General features: G+C 41.3%; 1 protein-coding gene and 1 long non-coding RNA gene across 3 annotated transcripts; both read left to right on the top strand.

Annotated features, from left to right (window-relative positions):
- The first annotated feature begins 5165 nt into the window (after positions 1–5165).
- Positions 5166–6247, top strand: LOC130139134 (uncharacterized). Its single transcript, XR_008817357.1, has 2 exons — positions 5166–5763; positions 5894–6247. It is a non-coding gene; the product is annotated as an uncharacterized LOC130139134 (long non-coding RNA).
- A 9902-nt stretch (positions 6248–16149) lies between these two features.
- LOC115687934 (B3 domain-containing protein At2g36080-like) lies at positions 16150–20439 on the top strand. 2 transcript variants are annotated; one of them, XM_030613640.2, is made up of 4 exons: positions 16150–16723; positions 17052–17401; positions 17802–17986; positions 20163–20439. In XM_030613640.2, exons 1-3 carry the CDS (start codon positions 16260–16262, stop codon positions 17960–17962), a joined length of 975 nt encoding a protein of 324 aa, XP_030469500.2. In that variant the 5' UTR covers positions 16150–16259; the 3' UTR covers positions 17963–17986; positions 20163–20439. The 2 variants fall into 2 exon arrangements, with proteins under 2 accessions (XP_030469500.2, XP_030469501.2); XM_030613641.2 differs by lacking the exon at positions 20163–20439 and adding an exon at positions 19883–20143.
- The last annotated feature ends 864 nt before the right edge of the window (positions 20440–21303 follow it).

A 21303-nucleotide genomic window follows, 5' to 3' on the forward strand; every position in this document is an offset into this window, starting at 1 on the left:
TAGGCCCCGTTTGGTTCAGCTTTAGAAATGGGCTTTTGGCCTCGAAAGCCCCTTTCCAAAATGTTGAACTATTTGGTTCAGCATTCGGCCTAGCATTGGCTAAATGCTAGCATTTGGAATGCCAAAAGCCCAAAGCTGGTCCGTACTAGCTTTGGGCTTTCGGCATTCCACAAATGCTAAACCCAAATTTTTTGTCCCCAAACTACCCTCACTTATTTTGGCTCATTCCGGTTTTGCCTCACTTGGTACTGTTCATCTTCTTCGTGAGGTGGCCGGTGACGGCGGCCGACACCGAATTGGGCCGGCGAGAGGTCGGCGACGTAGCACGACCCAGGCGACAGCCACCTGAGGTCACGCGACCGCCCAAGCACTGCCGGCCTGGGTCGCTCGACCCTATTTGCCGCCTGGGTCGCGTGACCTCAGGCTGTCGTCGCCTGGGTCGCGCAACCCAGGCGATCGGCGCCAAGGTCGCTTGACCTCAGGCGGCTGGCGCCTAGGTCGCTTGGCCTCGGGCGATGACCACCAGCCCCAGATCTAGCTCGTCGGGGGTCACCCGACCTCAGGCGAGAGCCGCCGGCGCCAGATCTAACTCGCCGGCTGCCGTAGGCCTTCGCCGGTTCCGGCGGCCGTAAGCCTTCGCCGATTCTGGCGAAGGATAGGATAGGTTTTTTCTTTTTAATAAAAAAGATAATTCCCAAAGCCCTTTTGCAAAAATAAATTTACCAAACACTACTTGGACCAAAATAGCTTTATAAATGATTTTTTACCAAACGCCACTTACATTTCCCCAAGGGACTTTAACCTAAAGGTATTTGCATTCCCCCAAGTAGCATTTGAAAAGTTGAACCAAACGGGCCCTTAGTATAATTGGTTTCATGTGCTTTTTAGTCATGGACCTCGATAATTTGTCCTACGAAGGCTCATCCATAAAGCAGACATATTGATGAGCTAAGCTGCAATGCGCTTGTCAGCATAACTGGGGTGGACTTCAGACGCTAATTTTGACCGATTCGGCTCGGCCGGGTCCAAACAATTGGAACCTAAGAAACATCCTCACTCCAAAGGAAGGGCCAGGCCAGAATTCTCATCTGATTTTATTCGAGTACAGAGAGAGGAACAAAAGGGAAACGTCTGATTTATGACACTTCTTTTGAGAGAGAGAGAGAGAGAGAGAGAAGGTTTAGTATATTTGATCCGCAACTAATAATAATTTTCGAGTTTTCAAAATGAGAAAAAGTTATCAAAAGCTCTAAATCATGTCTACTATGATACATTTATCCTGAACTTTTATTCACGACATCAAAAGTCTCAAACTATATCCGCTGTTACACATCTACCCCAAACTTTTTTTTGTCATATAAAAAACTCCAAGTTTGTACTTGTGGACACATTTACCGTCCGTCAAAATTTAGTCAAATGAATTTCCATCAAAACGACATTATTTTTATTTCACTTAAGTTATATGGACGCCGTGTCAACACCGTTTGCGTTTCGTCGTTCATGTATACATATTTTTAATATTCACGGAAGGTAAATGTATTACACACGGGTGTAAGTTTTGGAGTTTTTATATCACAAATTTTTTTTTACAGTAAATATGTCACAGTGGACATAATTTTAGGTTTTTGATAGCTTTTTCTTTTCCAAAATTTAAATGCAAAATCAGTCGAAATCATGCCGTGCATGATACAACTGGAATGCATTCTCCCCTTCCTCAGACTCTCATGATGACCCCCAACTCCCACGATCTCATCAAAATCACCTTTTGATTACATTCTCCTGCCAAATACATAGCCAACTTCTCCTCCTCCTCCTCCTCCTCTATTTGTCGACTAAATAATGGAGGTTTGAGCAAACTTCAAAAGAAAGTGCCTTTTCCCCCAGAGATATCCATAGACCCATCTGCCTACAATCCAAATAAACCTAACTCTTGCAGCAACTTTGACTTTGATTTTGCAAGCACCGGCCTTTCCTTTCGTTTCACATCTCTCTTTTTGCGAGAACGACGTGTGTGAATTTTCTAAGTCCCATTGACTATGCGAGTCGCGTGAACATGGAGAGAGGATGTTGGTAGGACAGGAGATATGTCTGACCGGTTTTGGAAAGTTGGGGGGCGAGGAGCAATCCAGCCAGAGCATTATTGACTGCGACATCGGCCCGCAGGTCCTCCATCCGTTTCCTTTCTCTTTCGAGTTAGGCAACGATGGGGACAGCTCCAATTTGACCCAACAGTTACCGCTCAAATCAGTCATTTTTTAAAACATTAAGGTCATCAGATGAATAATTTTAAGTTTCGCAACCATGTATAAAACCCGAAAGCCTTCGGTTCGAAAAGACCTCAAAGTTATTGCTCACACGAGAACAATGTCAATACGAGATCCGCGTTTTACGGGACTCATCTCGGGATTACAGATTCCTGTATCGAGACTTTCCGGGTGATTCCACACATATGTCAATACGAGATCCGCGTGTTTGGCGTGCCTCGTTAGTCATGGAATCGCATGAATTTTTATTTTTATTTTTCAAAGAAAGCCTAACATGTTTACTTAGACTCGGGTTTAGAGTAATAATTTAATGTTATCTTCCCTACCTAGTTAGTCACAAACTAGAGGCAGGCTAAGTCGTTATCATTTTGAAGACTAAAGAGGTGGTTCCCAAATGACACTCTCTTTAAGGAGATGCTTTGTGCTCATTAAACATGCAGATGGTGTCCCGATGAGCGAGGAGATCTTATCGATTAACTTGTATTTAAACAGATGACGCAGTTTGGCAATTCGTGCATGACAATAATTCAATGAATTTCACTATATATATATATATATAGGAGAGGTTAAACAGAAGTGACTGACTAGTCCTAGGTATTTTGTGGTTTATAGTTTTATTATGGCCCCTGTAATGGATGCATTGAACACGGATAAATTATCCAATTAGACATAAACATGTTGTATAGATACCAATTGGATCTTAAAATTTTCAATTGCGCCAAATTAGTTCTGGATTTTCGCACGAAATTTCAATGTAATCCTTCCGGCCAATCTTCTCCGGAAGTAGCTAACGTGGCGGTTTAGTCATTGTTGGCAGTCCTACACGATACACTGCCACATGTCACTGATTTCCCGGCGAAGATTGGCTGAAAGGACTACATTGGAATTTCACACGAAAATCTCAAATAAATTGGCAAAATAAAAAAGTTAAGGACTGAATTGGCATATGTACAACAGATTTGGAGCTTATTGGACAATTTCCCCCATTGAACTCTACCGTCCCATATACTTACAGATTGGGATAATTGTCCAAAATCCTTATACATATTGTATGGCAGTTAATTCAGTTATAAACCTGTCAATTGTGCCAATTTAGTTTTAAACCTTTTGACAATTTGCCAATTTAGTCCTTAATATTTCTTTGTGTCAATTTAGTCCTAAATCTTTTGAAGATTTGCAATTTAGTCCTAACCCTATTATTTGGATATTTAGCTGAAAGAATTATTGGCAAATTGTCAAAATGCATAGAACTAAATTGGTAAATCATCGAAAGGTTTAAGATTGAATTAGTACAATTGAAAGGTTTATGACTAAATCGGCAAATCGTTAAAATGTTTATGATTAAATTGACATGATTAAAAGGTTAGGACCAAATTGGCTTCCGTACAGTAAATTTAAAATTTTTTGGACAATTTTCCTAGAAAAGATCGTATCGTTGGTTAGATTCATTCCTGCAAATGGTAAAGTAATTAATCTCAATCAATTATAGTAAAATATTACATCAATACCATATAGCACTCGCACAAAAATGCGCTTTAGATTAGGTTCCTAGAATCGGTACCACGTGATACAAGCGATTATACTACTAATCAAGGAAACTCTCTCCCACAATTCCACCTCAAACTTTTACAAAAAAAAAAAAAAAGTCACAAAAAAGTCGTTCATATATATATATTAAAATACTCTATGAGCACACATTATTGTGATCGAAGAAAATTGCAATTTACGATTATCATGACGATTGACAAATGAATTAATCATGGATTTCTTGATTTTTCAAATTTAAACTCTGATAATTGTCAAACTATAACAAAATCTCTAGTCCTTCATTGATATGTGAAACTCTGAGAGTATAATCGAGCCCAGCCGAGCAGATACACTCCGGTTCATCTCGAATCGAAGAACTAGGTGCCTCAAAACTCGAGCTCGAGCGGTACTAAATTTTCTACTTAAGCTCGACTCGAACAATCTATCGGAATGAGCTCGGCTCGATTACCATCAAGCAATAAACGAGGCGACCGAGCTCGAGCTTTAAGAGCTCGAGCGAGCTAGAACAGAGCTTAATTTAAGAGCTGGAAGAAGCGAAATCAAACTTCAAGAGCTCTATATTCCACTAACCCTTATAAAAATATGCAAGGAATGGTTTTTTAATTCAGACGTTCAGCAAGATTTCATTGCCATGGGAATCTCTTCTAATCAACTCTACACCCATCTCGTTCCACGTCCCATCAATAACACTTAATCAAGTGATTAGAAACGAGAAGGAAGGACGACGAGAGGACGTGCCGGGTTTTGCTCTCGAAACGGAAACCGGGCCGAAACTTCGGGGATCACAGAGCAATAACGTCAAACAAGTCATGGGCGGCGGCGGCAGCCGCCGACGGACCACACGCAGCAGATGACGAGGGGGCACCACGAGCGCGCTCGTCGACATTCGAATGCGAGAGAGAAGTCTCGCACGCACGGAGCGGCAGACGACGACGAGGACGACGGCCCCCCTCGTCGCTCCCCGCCACAGCACGCGCGCGCGCCGCCCAAGAGCGGCCCACGTCCCTGCGCCGTCCTGTCGCTTTCGTCCTCGCCGGTTGCTGCCGCGGCCGCAGAAGGGGAAAGCATGCGGGACTAAGCAAGAGAAAAGGCCAAAAAAAAAGGGAAAAAACAAGGCAGAGAGGGATGACGTGGCCTTGCTGGCCACGCTGATTCGGTGGGGCCCACCTCCTCAGCCCCCGGCCCGGTATTCGACACGTGTCGGGGGCCCACGCTCCGAATTTCAGCACGCATGCCCCCCCCCCTGACTACGGTATGGGTTTCCAATCATGCAATTAATTTTCCTTGGCATCACATTCAATTTTTTGTTTTGCTGCCACTCCACATGCAAAAAACACAAAGAAAGAAAAAACAAAAGAGAGGGATGACGTGGCCTCCCCTCAAGCTTTTATTATTATTATTTTTATTTCGACAAATTTAACACCTTCCTCTCCAATTTCTTTCTTTTTAATCTCCTTCGATGAGCAATGTGATAGATATAACTATATAATTTCGACATAATTTTTGCGGATTCTGATCTTACTGTATGAATAATATCAGGTATCCATTTAAAGTCTTTTTCAATATTATCGTCAATAATAACACTCGGTACATATCGTCACTGATTATTGTTTCGGTACAGGTCTATTGAATGTCTTCTTTTATTCGTAACCTTATTTTTTTTTATGTATTTTTTTTCCCTGAGAAGTTCTTTTTTGTGGCCGAGAGATGTTGCACGTAGCCATGCCATGGAAAAATTAAAAAAATAAATGTTCGAGTTCAAACATTTTTATACTGGACCAAATTTGATTTTTGGCTGCCCAAGATCAGTGTGCCAGGTGGTCTCCAGCCGCAAATTGGACCCGACTAGCACATTATTTTGTGCCCAGCTGGTGGTTATATGTGGTACACACGGGGAAGGATCGATGCCCGACTTTCCAATTTGTCTTCTAATCAATAACGTGAGGCTACAGTATGTATCTAGCTAGATTGCACTAAATTTCACTCGAGTCGGAGAAATGTCACGTGTGCCCCGTCGGTTGTCCCTTGACTTCAGCTAATTGAAAACTTTGGCGCTGCTGCAATCCACGTGCGTTCGACAGATGACCGACGATCGAGAAATGAGTGAGGACTCGATCTTGGATCCTGAATTCAAGGTTTGGAATGAGTCGGGCTTGGGCACTCAACCGAAAGCTCTGGAATCTGATGATGAGAGATATTGAGTGAAGGGTTTGATTTTGATGAATCTAGTCACGAGGAAGTAAAGGTACAAGAATTTGAAGTGCATAGAGTGAAAGTAAAGTGCTGATTAGCCTTAGCCAATCTTCAATCTGGCTAATCTCCATCTAACATTGTATCGCAACATCGTTAGAACTTGTTGTGCAACAAGCAATGTAGTCAGCAAAGTAATTTTCTTTAGCTGGCTGAGTTTTATGATTACAATTGAATGTTTTTTACCTGACTGAGTTTTGATATTCCTTTTCCACTTCAAGTTGGATCGAATGGAATCACAAATGCGGCATGATTTCTATCTTAAACATCTTGGCCAAAGAGAAATCATCGACCTAATTTTCGGGATAATTACCCAATTAGTTCTAAACCCATTATACGGATGATAATTCAATCCTAATATTTTTTATCCTGTTGATTTAGTCCTAAACTTTCGCGCGAAATTCCAATGTAACCTTTCTGACCAATTGCCGCCGAAAATCGATGATGTAGTGTTCGATCATCGCCGACCTTTTTATGTGGCACGCTAATATGGACAATTTATGGATCACCACATTAGTGTTGTTCGACGGCGATTGGCCGTAAGAACTGCATTAAAATTTCATACAAAGATTTAGGAATACATTGACAAAATTAAAAAAGTTTAGAACTAAATTGATATCAACATCGTGCGTATACGAGATTCACGAGATTGACACTCAGTCAATAATGGTTTCAGCGGGGCCATCCTTCACTTGACCGTAGCCGCGCATGCCTTTCAAAAAGATATCTGACATTGCCTAATCAACAAGATATCCTCCTGCAAACGTGAAATCCCTTGTGATTGCACACTCATGTGGAAGACCACGAGGAAGTGTCCTTTAGCACTTAGCCTTTCATTTAGATAATTAACTTTAGGAGAATTTGGTTTGCTAGAATCTCTCTTTCGAGTTCTTCTTGCTTACCTTAGCAATTACCCGTAATTGATATTCCACATTCAAAATCTTCTTCAATCTTAAGTCCCATCTGGTAAGCCATTTTCTTTGTGCTAAAATTTACACGCGGTAGGGAAATGATAAGCACGTGTCATGGACCGCGATTCTCTCGTACTCTCGTACCCTTGTGAGTGGAGCTTGGGGTTATAAGGCGAAGAGTGAGGATGCAAAAGGAATTAATATAATTGGTTCGGGGGAGTGGTGTCAGGACAGTTGGTGTTAGGAGTTATAAGATGTAATGAATATACCAGGGCTCTGAATGTAGGGTTGACCTCTGGTGTACAAACTGGTCGGGAGCTAATGCCACTCTTCTAATGAGGCCATAGTAAGGCAAAACTAGTTGTTGTGCCTAAAGTGTTCTGCATGTATCACTCGATAAACTAGACGCTCGAGTTATGCTGGACGTGGTATGATTCGATACGAGGAAACTATCCAATGTATTGTTTTTTAGAACAACTAGAGAACGAGGGTTGGCCTAGTGCGAGCGATCCACCAGGCGCCGCACGGGCTTTTCTGTGGCAAAGGAATTGTCGGACCGTGACACAAGCCACATTGATTGTCGCTTGACTTCAACGAATCGAAAACATTGGCACAAGCTTAGTCCTTTATGCATTAAACAAAAAGAAATGACAATTGAGAAAGGAACACAAACTCGATCTTGGATTCCGAAGTCGAGTTCTAGGATGATTAGAACACCCAAACGCAGGCTCTTGACTTTGGTGGCAAGAGATCTCGAGCAAATAGTTTGGTTTTGACTATATTGAGGAACGTAAAAGTATATGAAATTGAAGCATATAAAAGTAAATGTGAAAGTAAAGTGTGGTTACATGATAACAAAGATAGATTGATATGTGCTTCGCGAAATGGGATAATTACCAAAAAAGTATTTATTGTATCCATGCCAATTCAATTCTAAACATTTCAACCTTTTGACAATTTGCCAATATAGTCCATCCAATCAATTTTGGCTGAAAATCGCTGATGTGGACACTAACTGTTCTACATGGCACGACCAGCGCTGACGTGGATAATTTTTTAAATATTCCGAATAATTAATTAATTTTTTACTTTCTTTTCCCTTTCTTTTCTTTTCCTTCTTTTTTTTTTCCACTATGGCCGATGAGGGTTGCTGAAGCTTAACAGCCGTTCGAGCTTGACGGCCACCAAGTGAGGGCCGCGAAGCTCCCACTAGCCGTTAGTGAGGGCCGCAATGGTCTGAGCGAGGCTAGCCTCTCCATGGCCTCGCCGACCGTGGGTGAGGTCGCCTTTGCTCGCAACTTGCAAGGCTAGCCTTGCCTGCAGTCACGATGGTCTGGGCGTGGGCAGCCTCACCATGGCCTCGTTGGCCGTGGGCAAGGCCACCTTGCCAAGATCTAGGCAAGGCTAGCCTCCCTATGGCCTCATCGGCCGTGGGCAAGGCCGCCTTTGCCTCCGGCCGCGATGGCCTCACCCTCTTTGGCCACAGCCCTTGCAGGTGGCCGACGAGTTCCGGTGACCCTCTTTGGCCATAATGAAAAAAAAGAAGAAGAAAAAGAGACTAAAAGAAAAAAGAAAAGGAAAAAGAAATAATAAATTTGAAAAAATAATAAAAAAATTGAAAAAAAATTGTCCACGTTAGCGTCGGCAATGTTACGTAGAACGACCAACGTCTATTTGAGCGATTTCGATCATTATTGGCCAGATGGACTACATTAGCAAATTATCAAAAAATTTAGGACTAAATTGACTAAATTAAAAGGTTTAGAACTGAATTGGCCCAAGTGTAATAAGTTTAGGATTTTTTGGTGATTTTTCCTTCATGATACCCTCATTGTGGACTACACAACGCCTATTTGTTGGCTGTTCCAAACGAAACTTTAATTTGGAAACAATGCAAACAAAGAACAGAGCAAGAATACATTTGAAACAAACTAACTAATGTAAACTTCTCATTGAAAGATATGATCATATCCACTTACAACTTCCACCTTCCCATATCAGATACCATCCTTGTATCTCAAAACCTACATTATATATATATATATATATATATATATCTCATTTGAGGTCAAGGACGGTCGTGACGGCCTCAAGAGGAGTGATGGCTATGCGTGGTGGAGAGTGGAAGGCTGGGTATATGTGCATTTGAACCTATCGAGTCGAGAAGTGAGAGAGAGAGAGGAGCCGGAGTAGGGTTTTATTGGGTGAGAGCAATTTGGAATGAAAATGGTAAACTTGGTAAATTATGTGCACATGAGAGACGCAACTTGAAAGCCAACAAAAAAGAAAGAATGATAACTGTAGGTTTTGAAATGTGAGGAGCATGATATGAAGAATACGAGCTCAGAGTTCAGCAGTGATGTCGTGATGGAGGTGGTCGTCTATAATGGCGAAGCCTTGCAGTAGCAAGGGGGTTGGGCTTTGGTTGTGTGGCTAGGCAAGGAGGAGGTGGGAAGAGAACCTTTCTCTTTTATGATGATTACATGAAGTGGTCTCGTGATGGAGACAGAGGATTTAAGGGCATAATTGTTCAAAAAGTTATAAACGTGTTGTACAACGACTAATACAATCATAAACCTTTAACTTTTTAACAATTTGCCAATATAGTCATTCCAATCAATTTTGGTTGGAAATTACTGACGTGGATGCCGGTTGTCTTATGTGGCATGGCCGGCAACCACCGGTGCTAATGTGGACAATATTTGCAAATACTTAAATGAAATTTCTCAATTTGTCAATGATTTTTTATATTTTTTCTTTTATTTTTCTTCTATATTTTTTTTCCACTTTTAAGGGCCACCCCGGTAGTTACTGGGTGAGGGCCGGTGACCCTAGTCGATGGAGGGAAATCAAAAGAAAGAAGGAAAAAAAAGGAAAAAGGAAAAAAAGGAAAATGATTAGAAAATTTTAAAAAAAATTGTAAAAATCATTCACATTAGCACTAGCCACGCCACGTAAGCCGACAGGCATCCACATCGGCGATTTTCGGCCAAAATTAGCCGGAATGACTACATTAGCAAATCGTCAAATATTTATGATTAAATTGGTACAATTAAAATGTTTTATAATTGAATTAGCCATCATACAATATGTTTAAAACTTTTTGAACAAGTTTCCTAAGATGGTATCAATTACAATTTGAGGGTTCTCGTATCAAAATTGATGGGTGAATAATTTTACAAAATTTGGCAATCCAATGGAGGCCAAATCGACGGAATTGCACAATCATATTATTATCCCCAACGTCTTCTCTTGGAGTCAGACTGTCTTAGTTTGATAAACACTTTGAAGTCCACATATCAGTTTGTTTGGGAAGGGTGCGCACTTATTAGAGAGGCTCGTGATATGTTACCTCTCTTTACTAATTTAAGAGTAACCCATTGTAATAGAGACTGTAACCAAGTGGTTGACTGAGTTGCAAAGGCCCACAGAAAAAAAAAAAAAAAAAGCCCTCTCCCAGGACTAGCTAGCCCGCCCTCCGCAGGTCCTTTGGGATCTGCTTTGTTTTGAGGCCTCGTTAGTGGGTTTCGGTATTTACCGCTAATAAATAAAGACTAGTGGTTAGACAAAAAAAATATTATTAACCCCAAATCTATACATCCAACCATCCATACAAGAAAAACTTGGAAATTGGGCATAATTGGACTTTTATAGATTTGGGATTTAGTCACTCAATATATCATTTAGTATATTAAATTTTCGTTATAATTGGTGCAGTTTGACCAGGATTCGTCAATTTTTTTAATGAAATGCTTATATTCCATATATGTGGCTAATTTTTTTTAGTTCCATGTCATTGCTACATGGCCACCACCAGCAAATTTTGTCAAATCATTGGCTATTTTGGAAAAATTACCCAATCAGTTCTGAACCAATTGTACGAATATTAATTCAGTCCTAAACTTTTTAATTTTGCAAGTTAATCCTAAAATTTTGCGTAAATACTTTATGGCTAGTCGGTCCAGTCATTATTGACTGTCCTAAGTGGTCCATTACCACGTATTTTTGGCGAAAATTGGCCAAAATGATTATATTAAAATTTTGCATAAAGATTTAGGATTAAATTGACAAAATTAAAATGTTTAGAACTGAATTGACATCCGTATAATAAATTTAAAATTGATTGAAAAGTGTTCCCAGTTATTTTGTGTCGAATTGTATTGACGAAGTAAAAGTAAGAAAAGGAATACTGATTATATTAAGTAATTGAAATCAAAGTACAATGATATGATTACTAGCCAGTAATCTTTATCCAACTTAGCTAAGGAACACTCAACTACCAGTGAAATTTACTGATGGAATTAATTAATATTGCTTTTTATACTTTCAGAAAGTTCTCCTTTCAAGATGCAAAATAAATAAATAAAATAATAATCAAGATGCTCTTTGAGAATCCACCAAAGAATCAAGTCAAATATAGCGGCTCCATCAATTTACATTTGAAAACTGAACCTGAGTGTGGTCCATGTGTAGACATGCAAATCATATATATACAATGGGGCCGAGGGGTCCCCTCTTGTGGTCACCCTATATCTATCTATATACACAAAGCTAAAAAGCATTAGGACCCCTAGTTCCTAGCACGAGGAAAAGCCGGTGAAGATTCCTTCCGGCTATCGTAGGAAATATTACATTGTACAATGTACACGGTTTACTGTCATTGTATCTACAGTGAAGCTTAAAATTTCTTTCGAATGACCTCATTATAAGAAGAAAAAATGGGCACGGGCGATCAACCCTAACGATCCCCTTTAGACTTTCCCATAATTGTCTCTTACTCATTATAAAACGTCTGGATGAAATCATCGTGATCTGAAGTTTTGAGGTTGACAAGCCCGACTCACGAAAATGCTAACAGTCGGAAAATCTCTCCATACCAGGTAGGCCTCAATTAGGCAACGCAACATGCGCCATTCGGAGGTTCACTCGCGGCGTGAATCGACCCAATCATCAATAGGCCGATTAGGCAGTCATCTCAATGTAAATTAAAGAGGGCTAAAGAGGAGGGAAGGAGAAAAAAAAGAGGACCAAAAGGGGATATACCTTCTAAACATTTAGCTGATCCCGTGCCATGTTGGGGAATCGATACTGTTCTTTCGAATAAACTACAACTCTTTTGTATGTACCATCGTCAGTTCTTTAAAACCACCTATTGGGAATATGTCCGGATGCGTATCGACCTCAAGATTTAATACATTGTTCTTGGCCAAAAGGAGCATGTTTTGGGACCTTCGTGCTTTTGCTCGCTGTATCGAACTGATTGCACTCAATCTGAAGCGCATGCAGTCTGCCTAAATCGCCATTAAAAACCCCCCACACTCTGCTCATCTTTTCTCGGAAATGGGGGACCAAGGCGAGGTTTGTTTAATCATTCTGCAGAAAAGGAGACTCGTGGACATGGTCCTTTGAGCGTGGAACGTCTCGCAGATCGGTCCAATGATCATAATCAAACCAGGTGGGAAGGTTTCCGCCTGGGGAAATGAGGAACTCCAGATATGGAAATAATTAACTCTTGTCTGTATTGCAGACCCACCATTCATCGCTCCCTCGCTTTCCCTTTGTATACCTCATGCAGCTGTCTTTCCCTTTGTATACCTCATGCAGCTGTCATCTATTTCCCAGCACACAATATCAATAATCTAATGGAGAGACGTAATCGTTTCAGATAATACAAAAAGTCCTGCCTCCACTACTTGCTTGGCAGATTCCTCCTTTCCTTGAAACCCTGGTTTTCTTTATGTTCAAGGAATCCTCTACTTGCCCAAACAACAACTTTTTCTGAAAGCAATACAAAACTCCAGGTTTCAGCGTTCCTAATTATTAAATGTTCCTATCACGTAGCAGTAAATGTTTCTTATTTTCCCGTGGACGATGAATCGACTCTCTGTGCCTGTCATTGTTTACATTATTCGAGAACTGTGCACCCTCCTAAGTGAAGTACGATTTAAATGTTAATCTGAAGATCTCTTAAGGACAAGGACAGGTGTATGCTTTCCCAAGTACGATCTTCATTTGATCCAATTGCCTAATATAATACCGAAACATCGGCAAACATTGTATTTAGCATATAGAAGCGAACTGCGCTACTTAGCAGCACTATATCTACTGAGGCTATTGAGACCTCATGCCAGGGATGAGAAAGAAATGTCTCTTAGATACGGGGTACTAGACTAGTTGTTTCACTTTAAAAAGTCAGGTATGGTTTAGCCCGTTTGAGCATATGTTATGCACGGAACTGGGGTGTTCTCGGTGCTTCAAATTAGATGATTCGGTGCGATGTATAATCCCATTCCACTAATTTGAGGATGAAATAGGATAGAAACTTTTCGGAGGTCTTTCATCGAAGCAAATTTTAGGAATTATGAAAGTACAGAAACAAATCATTAGAGGGTTTCTCATGGAGACAGATCATTAGACTTTTATCATGAATCCTTGTTAGGGAATGTGGTTTCCGGAACTCTGAGTCTGTGGGAAGATGGAGTTTTAGGAGTCTTTGTTTTTTTTTTATACGGTTGATATTTGCTCTTAACAGGAGTTGTCGTTGGTCTCTCTCTCAATGATTTTAATTCTTTTTTTTCTAAGATAGCATCTTGGGTTTGTAACACACGGCAAATGAGATTAATAGAAGAAAAAGAGCAGCAGGTGCAGATAACTTTTGTAATGTCAGAGGAATGCAATTGCCGATGAGTTAGATGACACAACGCATCTTGTCTGCATTAGGAAGAATTAAGATCTGCAAAAAAAAAAAAAAAAACATAGCCTCACCTACCTCTCTATTATGCGTGTCCCCCCATCATGCATGTACTTAAACAATGACTGGTCGACCCTCCTCGGGGTTGAAAAGGGTGTCTGAACCCACCTGGAAGATCGAGGTGTTTTTGTCTGAATCTCTCTCTACCTTCTCTCTGAAAAACCCTAAAGAAAGGGAAGAAAAGGAGAAAGAAATCGTCTGACTTAACCATAAATAAGTGGAATAATGTTGTCGTATGGAACATGAAAGCATCAGCATATAGACATCCGGAGAGACAGAGACACCCATCAGTGATGGAGATAAATGAGAGAGAGAGAGAGAGAGAGAGAGAGAGAGAGAGAGAGATTTGGAGTGCGAGGAGAGGATTGAGACACGTACGAATGACCCGGCAGAGAAGTTTGCAATGTTTCTCAAAATTTGGGGAGATCTTATCCCATTCTTTTATACTTATTGGAAAGGGAAGGTATCTCTGGGGATTTTTCTCATTAAACTAGGAATGGCCGAACATCATTGATGCTGTCATGCACGTGATCATTATACTACTCTCTCTCTCTCTCTGGCGTCCCTTGTGAAACTAGAGTCTTAGCTTGATACTCGGGGATAGGACCACTTCTTGGTAAGGTCGACGAAACAGCTAATATTCTTCACAAAAATATCCTTTGGCCTTATGCTTCTAACAATAGCACATAGAGCTATAACAAGAGACACATATGAGACATCCATGCCCATGGTCATGCATATATTTTTAGGGAGCTTGTCACTAGTTTGCCCCTATGATCCGCTCGTGCCTAGGGCAGATGGAGCTACCCAGCATCCAATTTTTTTTGCCTTTTTCTTAAGCACACCCATTTGATTTATACCGCTTCTCTTTCTGTGTTTTTTCTATGTTGGAAGTTGTCTGTAAAGGGTTTTCTTTAGGCACAGAGTACTATGAATTTGTGGTATAAACTTATATTTTCAATTCATTGACTCTCAAAACTCAAACACATTAGCAATTGGACTAAAGGGTCGAGATCCAACCACATCACCCCGTTTAACTCGATTCACTAAAACGTGCCAGCGCCAATGAAACATTGGAACAAACATGCACCAAACCCTAAATCCTTAAATACTCTCCCTCCCTCTCTCTCTACTGCTCTCTCTGTGTGTAAACAAACGCGCACAAAACCCATTTGCATTTCCAAATTTGGTACAAAGGTTAGTCTTGGTGCTGATCTTTCTCATGTGAATTCATGAACATCTTGTTGCAGCGTCACTAGCCTCTCGAATCTTTTCTCAAGATGGCATCTGAAGTACCCCTTTACTGGTCACCCCATTATCCCTCCCTCTCATAAAAGGAAGCAATGAACCTACCAAATCCGATTCTGTCTCAATTGCTTCACATACATGTATCCCGAAAAAGGGTTTAAGAAATTGGTGGACGATAAGACTTCATCCTTTTCGTTGCAATTAGTTTATCATGAAGCAGTGATGGCCCACATCCATTTTTCTTTGCCCTTGGTAACATGGGACGTCCAGAAACATTCAACATCTCTTTTCCCAAAGATTCATGAAATTGAAGATGATGCAGGTACTGATTGTGACTAATTGATGATATCCTCCTTGCTTTGAATTAATGTATGGTACGTATCATTGAATCCCCAGACTTAAAATATATATGAAGCAACTGAAAAGATGGAATTGGCAGAAGAGAACATGTGCATTTTACGAAGACAATAACTATTGCGTTCTCTTTCAAAGGAGATTCTCTGCCAAATTGTCAATAAAAAAATCCCTTTCTCACCAGCATTTCCACGAATTGGTAGACCATTTATCCCGCATCGCAATCATTTGTTTTATAGATAATTTCCCATCTACCGAACTTGAGTCCGCTTGGATGAAAATCACCCATGTTGAGTATAGATACGAGAAATTACTTTTTTATGGCTTCATCATAAAGAAAATTTTATTTGTAATTAAACTGAATGTACTGTTTTTTCCCTTCTATTCATTTCAGTGCACTAACTTAAACCTCGCCATGGATGTGAAATAAATTCGTCTTTTAATGTTGGGTGTTACGATAAGCTGGAATCATGCAACAAAGTAAATTCACTTTTTCGGTTCGGTCAAAGACAATTCATCTTTACTTTACTGGACTTAGAAAATTTGAAAAAGCACTTCATTTTGTTGCTACATCAAAGTACACGATCAAATATGATAAATGATTTCACGTTTTTTTTTTCGAGACAAAACTTCAAAACCAGTTTAACACTTCTAATGGATCGTGGTTGTTTGATATTATCTCATCCCAATGCTGTACGCAATGTCTAATAAACAACTCCAAAGTAAAGAAAAACACAAATACAGACACCATCACTCAATTTGGAAAGATGTCATATCTGTCTACGTCAAATAGTTTCCACAGTTTCCGCATAAAAAGGCAGCATCATCACGCCTCTTCCTCCCTCCTTCTCCCCTCCTCTTCCCATCTTTTCCAAAGCAAATATCACCAATCTCTATCGCTCTCCTCCCTCTCTCTCTCTCTCTCTCTCTGAAATGTCTATAAACCATTTCTCTCAAGACCTTCCAGAAACACTGTGGTGGACTAACCCTCAAAGCCACCAGGACCACCACCAGCACCACCAACAGCAGTCCTTCATGGACATTCCTTCTTCATCGCCTTCCAAACCACACCACCACCAATTCTCGACCGCCCCTTGGACCTTCCACCACGGCCACAACGCCACCACTCTCAATTTCAACCTAAACCGCGAGGACGACGACGATCTCGACGAGCAAGTCATCGACGGCGGACACGGCGAAGAGCCGGGGGTGCCGTCGGAGCTCGACAAGGAAGTGCTGTTCGAGAAGCCGCTGACGCCGAGCGATGTCGGGAAGCTCAACCGCCTTGTCATACCGAAGCAGCACGCCGAGAAGTACTTCCCATTGGGCGGCGACTCGGTCGACAAGGGGCTACTGCTGAGCTTCGAGGACGAGTCGGGCAAGTTTTGGAGATTCAGGTAATTCTTCATACTCTTAGTCTTCGCTTGGCCCCTTTTTCCAGCAATTTGGACAAGTCAACACGCATTGCAAAGACTTTTCTTTGGCTTTTCTTTGTCATTTTCGCACTAATTCTGGTTGGAATTGGAAAATTCGTACATTAATTATCGCTGTGTGCATGGCAAATAGTAGAAAAGATTCTCCGCAAGCCACCTTGACACGTTGTATGACAGTGCACTTCTACGAAATAGGGACGCATGTGTGCATAGATATTTGTGTAGACCAAGACTTTTCTTTCTTTATGTGTTCGCTATCATCTTATTTTTGTTTTTAAATTATTTGCTTCAGGTATTCGTACTGGAGTAGTAGCCAGAGCTACGTGCTGACCAAAGGGTGGAGCCGCTACGTGAAGGAGAAGAGGCTCGATGCCGGCGACGTCGTCTTCTTCAAGCGCCACCGTGCGAACGGCGAGCGGATCTTCATCGGGTGGAGGAGGCGCGGGACGGCGGCTGCTCAAGAGAGCAGTGGTGCGGCGGCGGCGGGCGGCGACGGGTGGGGGAGGAGGAGGGCGGTGTACTCGGACTCGGAGCACCACCATCATCATGATCAACCGCATCAGCATCCAAATTTTGCTTACCCTACGCACCAGGGAGATGATGGGCCTCCTGTGCCATACCGACCAGACTGTACTCATGCAGGTATGAGGGATTGTGGGTTTGACATTGTCCAACCCAACCTGTCTTTCTTTTCGTTTCACTTTCTTTTTGGCTTCTTTGGGTTTTAAAATGAATTTTTCCTTAATAAATTAATTTCTGTGTAGACTGCGTTAAATGCATGGCTACAGTCATCTAAAATAACATTGAGAATTTAAGATGATCATGTGCACCCAACACTGATGAATGGCTTTCACCAAAGGATCTTGAGCCCCAGTTAATTTTTAAATCCTTGGTGTTAAATTCGTAAGGTTTCACCCACGTTTTGTTTTATGTCTGGTGATGTATCTGCATTTCAAATACGATCGACAACTTCTTCTTGCGTTGTGATTTCAGAGAGCCAAACAACTTATCATATGCACGTTCATGAAATGTGTAATTTCAGGATCGGATGGCAGAAAATCGGGGAATTCAAAAGGGTTACTGAGGTTATTCGGAGTGAACATGGAGTACCAGGTCGACGAGCCCGAGCCGTCGACATCCGAGGGCTTGTCCTTGTCGCCTTGCCACCGTCATCCGTTGCAGCGCCGTCAGTACTTACTCTGATTACCTTCCTTCCACTGTGACATGGTACGTCGTCCATATCCCATTCTTATAGCATAATATCTATATGCTAATGTCTACTAATTTGGACTTAACAATAAGAGTGCATAATTGCAATCGAACCAAAATTGGAATTTGGAGCACTTCTTGCGTGGATATGGATCGTGTGAGTTGAATATAAACTAGGCAATTGATTAAGTTGACTCCCATATGCGGTCCACATTCTTCTAAGTGTCTAGTGATGCGAGTTCCTCCTAACATGATGACCCGGGTATACGGGCTAACCTACCTCGCATTAGTTAAATATTCTTGGTTTGGCAGACACGTGGGCACTAGTAACAACTAGCTAGTCCCGATTGAAAATATTTTTATCTATAGTTGCTAAATCTTGTTGAAAGTCTGGCTTGCTAGGACCAGGGAAAATTCCTGATTTGATGATCTTAATCTTCTCATGCTACGGAGCGTAGACAATTTCAATCTTCTAGTGTTCTTAAATGGTCTCTAATAGCTCTCGTAAAATCCCCTGCCTAACTCAACCCAACCTCTGAAAAGCCTACGGCTTTGGATACGATCCTAATAAAATAAAGCATTTGTATAGCGAATAGGAAAAAGGTTCACTCAAATCCTCGTTTCAAAGTAATATTTGTCTCAAGAAGCGAGATATTTCTATGGCCTAACTTTATCGTCGCTAATCTCTTCGCGACAGCCTCAAGAGTCACGGATATGGACGACTCTATAATTATCCGATGTAGGCGGAACGAAGGGATTACCATATCAATAAGGACGGGTAACATGTCAATAATATAAAAATCTGGGCCTTATTATTTAGAGATAGTAGGGTGAATAACTGTGTGGTGGGACTTCAATGTTTATTACATGTCTTACCTGTTCCTAAAGAAAGGAGATGATGACTCTGTGTACTCTGTACTTGAGTCCATGGGAGTGTGTGCACTAAAGGTCGTGCATTACCTTATAGTTTAATCATTCGATTGCCCAAATTGGTCTTCCAAAAGGCAGATACGCTGAAACTAGCAAGGATCGCAGAACTGACATACATGTACTTGTTACCCTCTAATTACGAAAATAAAACTTGCATCTTTGTCCGTAAGTGAAAATGATTTCGTCCAGCGGTGTTATGTATCTATTAAAGAGAAATTATTATATGTCTTAGTCTATGTGGACCAATATCACCGTAATTATTAATCAAGTTGATTCTATCATGAGATCCATATATTCAATATTTATGACGGTTTTGATCTTATATAAATTGGTATCTTCATCAGCTATAATTAATTCGTTGTGTCTTTCGTACCTCCCGGGGATAAACAAGACATAGATCACCACAAGGACAATTTCTGCCTTATGACTTAAGCTATATCGGTGGTAGACACTTCAGTTGGCCATGGAAAATCCTCCATGTGAGGGAACAACGCCACCGAGTTTGGCCTTTTTAGAGCGAAGAGCGATTATCTTCCTCCCCCAAGTCACTCGACCTAGGTTCCGTACTTCGTCATGTCCCATCAGTCGCCTGCAATGTTCTTAGGCACGCTGGGTCAATTCCATCTTCTCGTAACCACACATTATCTTTCATCAGCCACGTGTTTAACAAACGATCTTTCGACCACATCTTCTTTTGTTGGTAGGTGATTGCCGACCTCTGATGTTGCGTCAATGCTTAGTCAAGTTCGCACGTGAAATGTTGGGAAAAAAGCAGCCTCTTTCGTTAAAACATTATAGGTTCTTGAAAACTAGCTCAGCTTAGGAACTCCTGTTCGAACAACATCGGCTAATTATGTAGCTAAGTTCAGGGCATTAGCTGTATGTCATGATATGGGAAGTACGAGCCACCAAGTCGGTGAGAGTTATTCATGCTGCTGCTTCTGATACCGTGCGTTGCTCTCTTTTCTTTTTTCCAACATCAAGCTGAAGATTGAAGATCGTGAAAACTAGGTGTCCCATCCGTACTGCTCGTATATGATGTGACCCAGATAATTGATTGATTGTGAACAAAAGTAGAAGCTCGTGGCCGAAACAGTGAAGCCCATAAGATACACGCTTGCATAAGATCTTTTGATCTTTGATATCTGTCATTATATGTGGACTGAAAACAACATGTACCCCCGGCAAACAATGAAGTGAAGGGTGTGTGTGATTACTTTATCAGATTATGGAAGATGTGAATCTCATGATGCTCTTGGAACAGGACATCGCTTTGTCTCAAGATGTCAACCGGGATGAGAGAAGTTGCCGAGGATGGAGATCTGTTGGATGTGACGTCCTCTCTGTTTTCTCGATGGACAAAAGTTGAACCCCCCACTTGGGAGGTCAAAAGATTTCTGTCAAGAAATAGAAAGGATTCCAGATGTTAAATATTTCTTTTTTGCAAAGGGCTTGAGAGAGAGAGAGAAGAAAGAAAAGGACGAGAGAAAATCCCAGATTTTCTGGGGAAAAATATATAATTTTCCTAGGCCACGAGACAAGGGGACCAAGAAAAGAAAATTGTGAGGCGTGGGGGCTTTTCATAATGAGTGGAAGAAAGATGGAGTGAGGGAAGGAGACTGCAGACGAGGGATGGGAAACGGGGTCCACGAGAAGAAGAAGAAGAAGGGGAGGAGGAGAAAGATGAGGTTGATGGCGTCAGCAATGGAGGGTTTTAGGGAGGATTTGGGCCGTCGAGATGAAGAATCTTTCTTTCTTTCTAGTTTTACTACTGTTGAGATTCTGCCTGGAGATTTTTCATGCAGAGTGATAATGATGAGAAGTGTGGGAGGGTAATGTATGGGTCGTGGTGGTGGTGGTGGAGGTGGTGGTGGTGAAGCATGTGTTTTGCTTTGCTTCTTTGCGTTGGTGGTGGGTGGTGTTGAAATGAGTAGACTAATGCCCACTTCTCTCTCTCTCTCTCTCTCTCTCTCTCTCATCTTTGATGTTCGCGTTCTCAATGGAAGCTACATGCTTGGTTTTAGAGCGATGATAGGATAGCATGTGCTTTGGAGGCAGCAAACCGAAACGCACTAACGGAGCAGGCACTCATGTTTGGGCAAGCACTCCCACCATCAATATCACCAGATGGAACCACACAACATGATGCCTAAGTGACCATAAATCATCTCAAAAGACTAATACAGCATCTGGTTCGGCCTTAAGCAGATAGTCACACTGAGTGTACATCTGAAATGGATGCTCAAGAATCCGTGGAAAGGTCACTTGGATGATCCCATGTCCATATGGCACCTGCATATCTGCACTCAAATAGTCAAAACAGTTATAGAAATGTCATTGTAACTGCAACAACAAAAAAATAATACTCGAAATATAGCTTTCAGTTGAAAGAGAGAGACTAAAGC

The sequence above is a fragment of the Syzygium oleosum genome, unplaced genomic scaffold, assembly GCF_021117445.2.
Source record: "Syzygium oleosum isolate NSW1041296 unplaced genomic scaffold, Sole_v2.1 Sole_v2.10, whole genome shotgun sequence".
Lineage (NCBI taxonomy): Eukaryota > Viridiplantae > Streptophyta > Magnoliopsida > Myrtales > Myrtaceae > Syzygium > Syzygium oleosum.